General features: G+C 39.9%; 3 protein-coding genes across 6 annotated transcripts in view; 2 read left to right on the top strand and 1 right to left on the bottom strand.

Annotated features, from left to right (window-relative positions):
* The first annotated feature begins 1,291 nt into the window (after nt 1-1,291).
* On the top strand, nt 1,292-5,621 carry lactb (lactamase, beta). 3 transcript variants are annotated; one of them, XM_006789329.3, is made up of 7 exons: nt 1,292-1,762; nt 1,868-1,934; nt 3,565-3,755; nt 3,862-4,159; nt 4,244-4,409; nt 4,540-5,079; nt 5,236-5,621. In XM_006789329.3, exons 1-6 carry the CDS (start codon nt 1,388-1,390, stop codon nt 5,063-5,065), a joined length of 1,623 nt encoding a protein of 540 aa, XP_006789392.2. In that variant the 5' UTR covers nt 1,292-1,387; the 3' UTR covers nt 5,066-5,079; nt 5,236-5,621. The 3 variants fall into 3 exon arrangements, with proteins under 3 accessions (XP_006789392.2, XP_035763139.2, XP_006789393.2); XM_035907246.2 differs by lacking the exon at nt 5,236-5,621 and having other exon boundaries at nt 1,292-1,750; nt 4,540-5,178; XM_006789330.3 differs by lacking the exon at nt 5,236-5,621 and having other exon boundaries at nt 4,540-5,178.
* Nucleotides 5,622-5,632: 11 nt separating this feature from the next.
* Nucleotides 5,633-7,605, bottom strand: nrg4 (neuregulin 4). Of its 2 annotated transcripts, XM_087843124.1 has the most exons (5): nt 7,553-7,605; nt 7,323-7,362; nt 7,110-7,203; nt 6,820-6,972; nt 5,633-6,700 (listed from the first exon to the last, which is right to left on the bottom strand). In XM_087843124.1, exons 2-5 carry the CDS (start codon nt 7,330-7,332, stop codon nt 6,628-6,630), a joined length of 330 nt encoding a protein of 109 aa, XP_087699250.1. In that variant the 5' UTR covers nt 7,333-7,362; nt 7,553-7,605; the 3' UTR covers nt 5,633-6,627. The 2 variants fall into 2 exon arrangements, with proteins under 2 accessions (XP_087699250.1, XP_087699249.1); XM_087843123.1 differs by lacking the exons at nt 7,323-7,362; nt 7,553-7,605 and having other exon boundaries at nt 7,110-7,264.
* A 2,043-nt stretch (nt 7,606-9,648) lies between these two features.
* tmem266 (transmembrane protein 266) overlaps nt 9,649-11,397 on the top strand; it is a 28,800-nt gene continuing 27,051 nt past the window's right edge. The window contains exons 1-3 of the mRNA XM_006789332.3: nt 9,649-9,745; nt 10,155-10,252; nt 10,587-10,981. The gene's annotated coding sequence lies outside the window, so the exon portion shown is untranslated. The remainder of the gene's footprint in view (nt 9,746-10,154; nt 10,253-10,586; nt 10,982-11,397) is intronic.

Here is an 11,397-nt window from a genome sequence, read left to right as displayed (position 1 = left end):
AACTTTCACGTACTATATGCACGTACAGTACGATGAATATATTAGTCACTAGTTTATGTTTGCACAGAACACTGTGCTTGCAGCAGTTAAATAACTGGCAAGCCCACTGACATTCCTTTGCTGCTACAGCAGTGGAAAGATAAGGGTCTGTGTGTGGGTGAGAGAGAAAGAGAGCCAGAGTTTATTCTCAGTGCGGTTGCACAAACCTAGAGTTTGGTCTCTAGCTTGTGTATGTAGGCCTATTGTGGTTATATGGGTTGGCATTCTTAGACACTGCAGAGGGAATGCTCCCCACTGTCTGTTCATGTGTGTCTGTGTTTTTTTAAACAAATGCATTTGTATATTAATGAAATGCATATTAAGAACGGTGACTTCACTTCATCTAAATATCAAATTACGTTAAACAAATTATGCCAAACCAATATTAGCTGGTTAGCCCAATCCCCAAAATCAAAACGGGGTACTGAATACCCTACAATCCCACGTTAACTGCTGGGAGATCAGGATTTACCCATGATAATAACACACCTTGTAAAGAGTACTGTAAACAAGTTGCTGTAAATTTTATGTTAACTTACTGACATCCAGCTACAAGTCCGTTACTGTAAATTTAATTCACATGAGATCCCGTGATTCAATTACTATAAATTAAATAACAGAAAGCTATCATACATTTAATTTACAGCATATTTACTGTAGATAATACAGCAAATTACTACCAGCGACTTTACTGTAAATGCAGTTGTAGCATGATGTAAAAAGTGTTTACAGTAAAGTTAGTAACTTTACTGTAACTTAAAGTAACTTTAACTTTAAGTAACTTTAAGTTACTATAAACAGTTGTTTCCAGTAAATTAATGGTGTCCAGCTGCCAGCAAGTTGCCGCACAGAGTTACAACAACCTATGTACAGCACTTTCTCGTCTGAAAGCCAGGTTTTTTACTTTTACTTATTTATTTGATTGTTTGTGTCATTATTAGTAAAGTTAATCTACAGAATAAACGGTGTTTTTAGCATTTATTTCTCTAAATGAATATCCCTGCTGCTGTGTGCTTGTCTGTGTGTGATTTGTTGTAGTATTGTTAGCACTGAGTAGGCCAACATACACAGTACACACGTCAATAAAAGCTGATATTGTTCAAGGACAAGGTTTTATGTTCCCTGGTCTCACCCAATGACTGTATAAAAGTCAAGTCATTGGTCTCACCTCTAGCTACAAACCCTGCCCCTCGATCAACGTTCTTTGAATCGTGATTTGATTTATTTGGTCTTGTTCGAGGCGTTCCGAACGAGGACGCGTACAGGAAGTAAACAAGCTGTTGACAACGGCGAGCAGATCATTGACTGGAGCCACTTGTCGCCGACAGAGAAGGAGTACTTTCTCACGATGTTGCGTTTATTTTTGTCCAGGCAAAGTACTTTTTGTACCAAATGCAGCATGCTAGCAGCGCGCGAGTCGCCTGTGATGACCCCGCGTGCAGGAGCGCGAGCCAGGCAGCAGCAGAAGTCAGATAGTATTTTTATTCAGCAACAAAGGCGATATGTGGGAGGACCAGCCTTTCGTAAATACCGGTTAAAGTCCACGATTTGGATGTATGGGGTTGGAGTGGGGATCGCTTTAGCTGTCGGGCTGAAATACAGCAGTGACCGTGCCAGCAGTTCCTGCGATGTTAAAGTTAAGAGAGCAGAGAAGACGGATCGATACAAAGATGCTATAAAAGTTAGCAGAGACCTTGTGGAGCGGATAAAGGTAGGCACAGAGGTAGGCTTGTAACTTGCTTTGTAATTGATTGACTAGTGTCCCTTTGCTCTGTCTTATTAACCCGAAGTCCACCTGTAGCAACTCGGTGTGTCTGTGTGTTGGCAGGATGAGGTCGGTGCTCCGGGAGTGGTAGTTGGCGTCTCTGTGGATGGGGCTGAGGTCTGGTGTGAAGGTTGGTGACCATGCATTCCACTATTTTCATCCCATCCCACAATTCCCACATGCACAGTGTCCCACATTTTTAGTGTATGAAGTTTACAAAAGTTTTGCTGAAAGTGAAAGAAAAAAAACAGCTGATCCAATACAAACATGACATGACCGCACAGAAAAACAGCTGAAATAACGATTCTATTATAGAAAAAGAGAACATTCTCCCATAAGATTATAAGAACAAACTAGGGCTCATTTCGGTACCTCCTGTGTGTACACTTGTGCTTTAAAATATAAATTAAATAAATAAGGGAGCTCGCACACTTCGGATGTTGATGAATGAAATGGTAAGTCTTAAAATCTAACCTACCATACATTGTGTAATTTGTTGAGAACAAAATTGTGTAATAATGGTCAGTGGAAACCATTATTATTAACCCCTTGAGCGCTGGATTTTTTTTTTACAGGACTCTGAAAAACTAAATACAGCCTTACTGCTTCCATTTGAATTACAAGGATAACTCGCAGCTAGGTGGTGCTAGTCAAATGCAAATGCACACTCACTGATTATCAGCAAGTGTGAGCCCTATAGGCTTCAGTTAGCATGTTAAATGTTAAAGTTCATGTCAGTATAATTAGAAAAAATAAGCAAATATGTCTTGTTTGGACAGGGTTTCAGGAGCCTCTTCTCTCTAAAAAACAAACAAACAAAAAAACATGGCATGTGGAACTATGTTCTTTATACAGATCAGACCAACGTGGAGATGTTTGGCAAAAAACAAACAGCATATCAACACAAACGCCCCATACCAGCTATCAAGGCACAGGACCTGGGCACCTTGCAGGCACTGATTCAGCCATGAGCTCCTCTATATACCAAAGTCAAATGTGAGTCCATCTGTCTGACAGCTAAAGCTTGGGGCAAACTGAGTCATGTGATAGGACAATGATCCCAAGCACAGCGGCAAATCTACAACAGAATGGCTGAACAAATCAGTCAAAGTCCATACCTGAGTATGGCTAAAATGCTGTGGCAGGACCTTAGGAGAGTAGTAGATAAATTAATCCCCACAAACATCAATGAACTGAAGCAAAGTTTTAGTAAAGTGTGGGTCCAAATTCTTCCAGAATAATGTGACAGACCTACTAAAGGTGATACTACAAGCTACTGAATCATGGAGTGCACTTTAAATATGTAAAAATAGACACAGTTACAAATGTTTTAACAGTAATGTAACACTGGCTAAAGGTTAAAAAGGTTCACAGTTGTTGTACAAGAATGGCAGCAAGTCCTAAAATTTGTTATTGTTGCTATTGTCAGTGTTGGCAGGCTCTGAGTGGCTCAAAACAGACATTTTAGGTCAAAGCATGTAGCTGCTTTTGACTCAACTGGAGGTAGCCCACTGGTATCTGCTTGTATTAGTATTTCTGCATATTTATCATAGATTGTATTTAAATTGTGCTTTGTTGCAGTGCTAAAAAAAAAAGATACATTTAGATACATTTAAAGGGTCTGTGTTCAGTTTCCTTACTGCAGAATGTTTTAAAATATATAATTTATTAGGTTAATGCGTCATCTGTAAACACCAGTATATTTCCCTAAAAATGCATTGCCATTCTTATGACTTTTTAAAACTCTTTATCTAATTTAGGAATTGGATATGCTGATTTGGAGAATCGTGTCCCATGCACGCCAGAAACGGTGATGAGAATCGCCAGCATCAGTAAGCCCCTCACCTCTGCAGCTGCTGCACGACTGTGCGAGGAGGGGAAACTAGATCTTGATGCCCCAGTCCAGAAATATGTCCCAGAGTTTCCCCAAAAACAGTTTGATGGGCAAGACGTAAGCAATTTCAAATACTGCAAAAAAAAGAAAATGACATGCAGTATCTCGTTCTTCTAGCATTCCGCAGTGTTTATCTATTTGTTTGGTTTGTATTGTTTTTAAGGTCACAATAACCTCACGTATGCTTCTGTCCCACCTGAGTGGCATTCGGCATTACGAGAAAGATGCAAAGAAAGTGAAGGAGGACAAAGAGAAAGCCAAGCGACTTTTAAAGCCCCCGGTTAAAGAAAAAGAGAATGAAAAGAGTTCATCTGAAAGCAAAGACAACAAAGCTGCAACAGATCAGAACACCAAGAAGAAAAAAGAGTTTGAGCACGAGGAATACTACTTAAAGGACAACTTTGAAAGTGTCATTCAGTCTTTGGACCTTTTTAAGAATGACCCCCTCATTTTCAAACCTGGTAAAGCTCAAACTTTATTTCGCTGTTTCTCTGTATTCACAGTTACAATGCTAACGTCTTGTATGTTTTACTCCATGCATGCAGGCACAACCTTTCTGTACTCCACTCATGCCTTCACGCTGCTTAGTGCTGTTGTGGAGCGGGCTGCTGGTCGGCGATTCCTGGACGTCATGACGGATATGTTCCGCGAGCTGGGAATGCTCAATACAGTGCCCGATGAGAATGACCCTATTATTTACAACCGCTCTAGGTAGTGTATAATCTCCAGTCTCAAGTTATGTCCAAATTGCCGTAAAAACATGATGCTTATGCTTGTTTTGTTTTGTTTTTTGATGAGGTATAGCAATGAGTTTGCACTATCTGTCTATGCAATTCCACAGGTTTTATCATCACAACAAGCGCGGACGTGTTGTGAATTGCCCGTACGTAGACAACTCCTACAAGTGGGCAGGAGGTGGTTTTCTTTCCACTGTGGAAAACCTGCTGCTCTTTGGAAATGCTCTGCTTTACAGCTACCAGGTGGCTCACTTGCAGGATACTAACGGCTTACTTCCTGGATTTCTCAAACCCAAAACAGCGATAGAGCTTTGGGCACCAGTTGATGGGACTGAAGCCAGCTGGGATAAGGACGGACTGTATGCTCAAGGCTGGTTGGTAGTGGAGAAGGTGCAAAAATATGGCCAGTGCAGGAAGCGCAGACACTATGTATCACACACAGGAGGTGCTGTGGGCACTAGCAGTGTCCTCCTGGTGTTACCCAGCGAAGAGATTGACCAGTGCCAGGGACAGACCCCGATCCTCCCACAGGGGGTGGTGGTCACCATCATTGCTAACATGCAGTCCGTGGGACTCAACAACACTGCACTGAAAATTGCGAAGGAGTTTGATAATGCCAGAAGGAAGTAGAACTGTTTACACAGGTGTGTGAGTTTACCTGCAAGCAAACTTTGTGATCTTGTGTCATTTTGATAGAGCTTTTCAATGTGTCTGAACTTTAAGGAAATAAAATTAGTCTTAAGTATCCATTTATATAAATGTTTTGACTTTATTTACATTAAGCATTTTCTCAATTACAGCATTAAAGTAAGGAAGACATTCTGCCACTAGACGGAAGCAGTCCCCGCCCCCCTAAACAGACTCTAAATGGTAAATGGCCTGCAATGTGTAGAGCACTTTATTAGTCCCTAAGGACCCCAAAGCGCTTTACACATCCAGTCATCCACCCATTCACACATGCATTCACTCTGATACAAGTTTCTTGGATATATATAGAAGGCAGTTCAATTCTCTCTTTAAAACCTAACACGTCAATCCAGAACATTTTTTAAATAAATTACTACTTTTAAGTAGAAAACATTTCACTCACAATCTATTTAAATCAGCTTTGCGTATTTTCTTCCTTTTAGGGCCGTCTATATACAGATATTTCCTTAAAGGGAGGGGGGGGGGACTGACTACATATTTTTGCTCTCTAATGCTTTCACTGTAGCATTTTTTAAAATACCAATATCAACAGCCACAGTGTCAGTCCTGACCTAATGCTGGCAAGAATTCTAAAGTGAAACCATTCAGTTGGCATTCACAATGTTGTTTCTGCCCACACAGTTTCGTTATTTTTTTTTTTTTTAATTTGTTAACAAATACAAACTATGGGAAATGCAGTCCAACAAGTCTGGATTTCCTCCTCTGTGCAGCAAATTGAAGCCAATTTGGTGACACCATTCTCATAAAACTCCTGGGATCACCCGTGCCCCTGTTTTTGTTAGATTTAAGGACACCGATGAATAGCTTGGGATAAGCTAATTATACAGACCCCTACACACATGCATGTGTGTTCATGCATGTGTGCAGCATTGTGGGATCCAGTTTTAGTTTTAAAAACTGCAAAGGGCTGACATCTTTGTAAAGTGAGATCTCACTGACTGGTCCAGGACACCTCAATGAGCAATTATACTTTAAGAGATGTGATTAGATGTGAGATTAGGTTAAGAGTTGAGGCTTGGAATGAAGCATTGAAGAGGAAGAATTACTAGTGCGTTAACGTCTCACAAGTAAATAAGAGTGTGTAATGGCATGTCACCAGAAATCACACATTCAAATCATTTAAAAAAAATGATGGAATATATTTACAAATGCAAAATATTTTCTAATAACATACAGCAACTTAGTTTATAATCCCACAACTGCCACAAATTTTAAAAAAGTCACACTTAAACTGCACTTTAATATGTTTTGACAAGGTGAAATGTGATTTAACATCAGAGCGATGGTGGTGTGATACTCGTCAATTTGCCCTTTAAGGTCAGTGCAGTAGTTTTTCACTCACTCTCTCATTTTTTTTTTCTTTTTTTTGACTTTTTTCAAAGTCATTTTCAAAACCTCCGATAGCATGACAAGATAAATGACACTTCTCACAATTCGTTCCCGAAACCATCAAATGCACCACCAAATCAAATCAGAAGGAAGGATCATGCTCTTGATTGTACCTTCCAGTATTCTTGGTTGTGGTTCTGTTGTCTCTGTTCCTTCGCTTTTTGCATCCTGTGTGGTGGTAAGTAATGATTATAAGCTTAGAAAGTATGTACAGTAATACAGTAAGACGTCCTGGTGCTACTTGCAGATGCTTTGAGAGTGTTTACCTAAAATCACAATGTACTTACTTGCGTATGTAGTAGACAATAAATCCCAGCACTATCAAGATAAGGAGAGTAATGACAATCACAGCTGCAATTAAACCAGCCTCATCTGAAATAGGCTGTGTGACTCCGAGCTGGAACTGTTCACATCTGCTGCCTTTGTAGTTTGGGTTGCACCTGCATGCAGCGTTGCACAAATATTTGCAAATTCACAAACAGCATTGCCAGGTTGGGTAGTGTCCATATTTTTTTTTTACATTAAGATTTTTTTTTCTAAGACAATTAAAAACACTGATTGATTTCAATAAACTTACACACAAGAAAGTGTGTCCATGGAAGATATTTTATAACATGTCCCTCCATTCATGCAGTAGGTGGCATCCTCTGCACTACAAGGGTTTCCATGATCTACAGGGATAAAAGAAGGTAGGATAGTTATAACAGAGCTGGAAAGATGCTTTTTCTTCATATATAGAATTTGTTCGCTCCTCAGAGGCTTTTAGTTTTATGATTGTTGGTATTATTACCTGCCATCATTGATAATGTTCTGTTTTTCCTGCTGTCTCACTAAGAACACGAGAAAGAATTTTGACAAAGAAAAGTACATGAGCACTCAACACGAGGAAAGCACGTTTTTAGGCAACATGTAAACAATTTCTGTGAATCTGACAGGAGGAGTCATAGCGTTATTGATTATTACATTAGAGAAATATATCTCTAATATATCTGTTTGAATAAATCAACAATCTGCCCTTACCAGCTCATAAAATCCCGGCTTTTGGGTGGTTAGCGCAGCTCCTGAGTCTAAGTCATAATGACACCTGGATCTCAGAGGACGTAGTCTTGAGAGTGAGCTCCTCCCTAGGCCTAAAAAAATGTTGAGATTGCAGTTTGTCCGCATTGCAAGTTAAATGTCAGGATACAGGCTGGTAATGTTTTAACATGAAATGAACAGTATTGTTGTTTTTGTTGTTGTATAAGCAATTCAAAATGGTTTTTGGAGGTCTGCAGAGCTTCCTGGAGGTCATTATATGGCTTATATGACCTCTGTGAGTGTTAGAATCAAATGAAGACTGATTACATGACATGTTGGTTTTGCTTTTGTAGGATAAGTTTCGTCAGAAAACAGGTGACGAAACCGACTTCTGTGAATGCGAGCTTGGTATGTCTGGGTTTGGTACAACTGAAACTGAATGGCATGCAAAGAATGTGTGAATGTAATTGTGGCATGAGCTTATAGTCAACGGAAGTACTGTACTAATTCTTGCATAGAGATAATTACTACACTGCTTAGAACCGTTAGGTGACTCATCAGCTGGCTATTTTTAATCTTTTATGATCATGTTTTTCTAAATTTCTGTAACCCAGCATCATCCAGTGTGGCAACGGTAAACTGATTTAATTAGTTATCTGTTCAATTTGTGATTATTTAATGCCTCCTACACTTTTCATTTAGCTAAGAATGTTATACCGAGGCACTGTTTTTCAAAGGATGTACAGTTAAGAACTAATTAATAGTAGCCAATCACTCAGTGAGGCTTTATAGATAAGTTTGATTTGTATATACGCTGCTTTGTTTGCTTTATTTCACTCTTAAAACTTTAAATTTATCAAGAAATACTTTGTTTTATGATCTTTATGAAATCCCAAAAAGTTGATTCCGTTCATCATCATCAGTGAAAGAAACATTTCATCACTCATCCGAGTGACTTCTTCCGTCTCAGCTGACTGTAGGTTTCCCCAATCTTATAAACAATACATTTGCAGAATGACTGAAACTAGCAGCACTGACAAACCTTTTGGGATTTCCTTACCTGGATGATTGAGCATGCATCAAGACCTTGATGAAAAAAATACAAAAGGAGACGTTCACATTTTTCAAAGCTGTCTTAAAGCATTAGCTGATGCTCATGTATTGACCTACTTTGAAACAGGTTTGACTTGCTGTAATTATTTTGTTCTATTCATATAGGCCATTACAAAAAGGCCTTTCATAATGATCATCTAGTTGGCAGTTGGAGTAAATATCTAGTGGGAGTAACTGTCTTCTTGTAACTACATTTCTTATTTGTTTTTCTTTCTGCTGCAGATAAGGAGGAAAAGGCTGTATGGAAATAAAAGGTTTTCAGAATAAAAAGGCTGACTTAGCAAGATATGCAGTTAAAATTATATTAACTTATCTCATGATAACCTAAATATATTTTTAATGATTTTTTTCAACTTTGTAATATGTTATATTTTTCTTTGTATTGCATCCTTAATTTGATGCTTGATCCACTTCTAAGCTCATCCTGACTTGCATTAACCTGCAAAATTTCTTCTTATAGTTTTGACTTTATTATAATATCTGTTATTAACCTCTGTCTCTCTTCCACAGCATGTCTTTTATCCTGTCTTCCTTCTCTCACCCCAACCGGTCGCAGCAGATGGCCGCCACTCCCTGAGCCTGGTTCTGCCGGAGGTTTCTTCCTGTTAAAAGGGAGTTTTTCCTTCCCACTGTCGCCAAAGTGCTTGCTCATAGGGGGTCATATGATTGTTGGGTTTTTCTCTATCTATGAAGCGCCTTGAGGTGACATTTGTTGTGATTTGGCGCTATATAAATAAAATTGAATTGAATTGAATTGTACTTCAGTGACTACAAAGCATCCATGGACTGACCTAACACAACAGCCCCAGTGCTCCCTCCACCATGCTTCACAGCTGGATTGAAGTATTCCTGCTCAAGTGCTCAAATGCCTTTGTTTCCTCAAACCTGGCCTACCTTTTCTTCCTCTTGCCAAAAAGTTCAGTGTTTGTCTCACCTCTTCACAGAACAGAAAATTAGGTAGACTGCGATATTTTTGTCAAGCTGTAAAGATCTTGCTGTGTTCTGATGTTTCTTCACCTCTTGCAGGATTGCAGGATTGCTGAGCTCAATAACCCACCCTTCCAAGAAGTGTTTGGAGAACAGGTACACACATACTTTTTATTCAGCCTGCGGTTTTAGTGTGTGTGTTTAATAAAGATAAGACGGTGCCATTGTCATTGGTTGGTGTTTGGGTATCATTTTAATTTAGGTTTTAGAATTCTATTGGAAAGTGGTGGTAATTTTCTTTTAACTGTACCGGTACTTAAAAAAGTTGCAGTGTCATCATACATTTATAAGTGCAGGCTTGATAGCTTAGTGCACTAAAAGTGAAAAACCTCATGAACATCTATTAAGGGATGACTTACTGTTTTTTTATTTTCTGCAAAGGGATCTAAAGCCTTGTGAAATTGTTTAATACCGTTTATAAAAGCCATTAGTCACAACTTATAAACCCTTTATAAATGCTGCCTTATGTGACGTTCGGGATCTAAGTCCTGTTAATGCATTTTAGGATGCAATTGAAATGTCGCAGAGAGCCTGCTGCTGGGTGTGCTGCAGACTGATAAACTGCATTAAAATCACCACCGAGGGTCACAAAAACACTTCACTGTGAGTATTAGTGATATGTTTTTTCTTTTTTTTCGCGCGGGTGGGTTGTTATCGCGAGGAGCTCTGAAGCTCAAGAGGTGAAGTGAAGCGAGAGTGGGCTTTTTCCTTTTTTTTTTTTCTTTTCTTTTTTTTTTCTTTTTTTTTACGTCGACGCTTCCAGGGTGGCATAGAAAGGAGGACTTTTGCGGGCTCTAATGGCTTAGTGGGTACACTGACTGCATACATGCTTGATATGACATCATTGCGAGGGTTTGGGGTAAATCTTAGGCTATCCGTTTTCCTCCCGGAGCACTGCTTGTCACACATCTGTAACCGCTGGAATCCTTTTTTTCAGCACCTGGACAGCTCCCGGTCGTGAACCTCTTATTATTATCGGGCACATGGAGTCCCTGATGTGATTCTGGGGGAAGCCCTGCAAGCACATCATGCCTCCCTGCGAAGATGTCGTTATCACCCTGATTCAGTGACAGCCTCGTCGTCTCCTTCTGAAGGATGGTGCTTACAGTCCAGAGTAGGTGTTTTTGTCGTGCGCTATCTTCTGAGAGGCGATACGGGTGCTTGGCCAACGCAAATCTAAGGCTAATCGCAACCTACACACAGCAAGATCCGAGCTTCCCTCACACTGATCATCATCATCCACGGCGAGGAGGGAGATATAACCATCATCACTGCGAGGGCAAAGGAGTCACGACCACACTTTACACAATGTAGAGCAAGACAACACAAGAGGTTAGTGTGTTTAATTACCCCAACCCCCTGTTTCTCTTTTTCGAGGGGGTGTCTAATCTAAAGCGCACCGAGGAGTTGATGTGTCTCAGTTGGGTTGAGCATGAACATGAATGAGGCTATATGGCCTCTAAGCACAGCGCGGAAAAAAAAACAAAACAAAACACGTTAACAGCTAACTGTTCGTGTAGCAATGACTTGGTGAAAAACGTTTGCAAGTGAATCTCGATTGCGCTAAATACAGAAAGCCTCAGACAGAAACGAGTCACAGGGAACTAAGAAGAGCCCAGGAAAATGTGCTGCATTTGTGGACCACCCCCCACCCACCGACCCTCGCTGATGAAGTACTTACTGAAGGCTGTACTTATAGTAATAAGGGTCAACTCAATTTGCTGATTGTGAAATTCGAGCTTTCTGAT

This window comes from Neolamprologus brichardi, chromosome 7, assembly GCF_056152115.1.
Source record: "Neolamprologus brichardi isolate AB-2024 chromosome 7, ASM5615211v1, whole genome shotgun sequence".
NCBI lineage: Eukaryota > Metazoa > Chordata > Actinopteri > Cichliformes > Cichlidae > Neolamprologus > Neolamprologus brichardi.
Note: the sequence above shows the minus strand (reverse complement) of the source record. Positions and strands in the feature narration are given on the sequence as shown.

What these genes read in the sequence shown, in the direction of transcription:
- nrg4 (XM_087843123.1), bottom strand. Translation starts at nt 7,264, where the DNA reads ATGAAGAAAAAGCATCTTTCCAGCTCTGTTATAACTATCCTACCTTCT. An exon ending in ATGGACACACTTTCTTGTGT is followed by an intron (nt 6,973 to 7,109) that starts GTAAGTTTATTG and finishes CGCTGCATGCAG; the next exon opens with GTGCAACCCAAACTACAAAG. An exon ending in ATTGTCTACTACATACGCAA is followed by an intron (nt 6,701 to 6,819) that starts GTAAGTACATTG and finishes ACCACCACACAG; the next exon opens with GATGCAAAAAGCGAAGGAAC.
- lactb (XM_006789329.3), top strand. Translation starts at nt 1,388, where the DNA reads ATGTTGCGTTTATTTTTGTCCAGGCAAAGTACTTTTTGTACCAAATGC. An exon ending in GGATAAAGGTAGGCACAGAG is followed by an intron (nt 1,763 to 1,867) that starts GTAGGCTTGTAA and finishes GTGTGTTGGCAG; the next exon opens with GATGAGGTCGGTGCTCCGGG. An exon ending in AACAGTTTGATGGGCAAGAC is followed by an intron (nt 3,756 to 3,861) that starts GTAAGCAATTTC and finishes ATTGTTTTTAAG; the next exon opens with GTCACAATAACCTCACGTAT.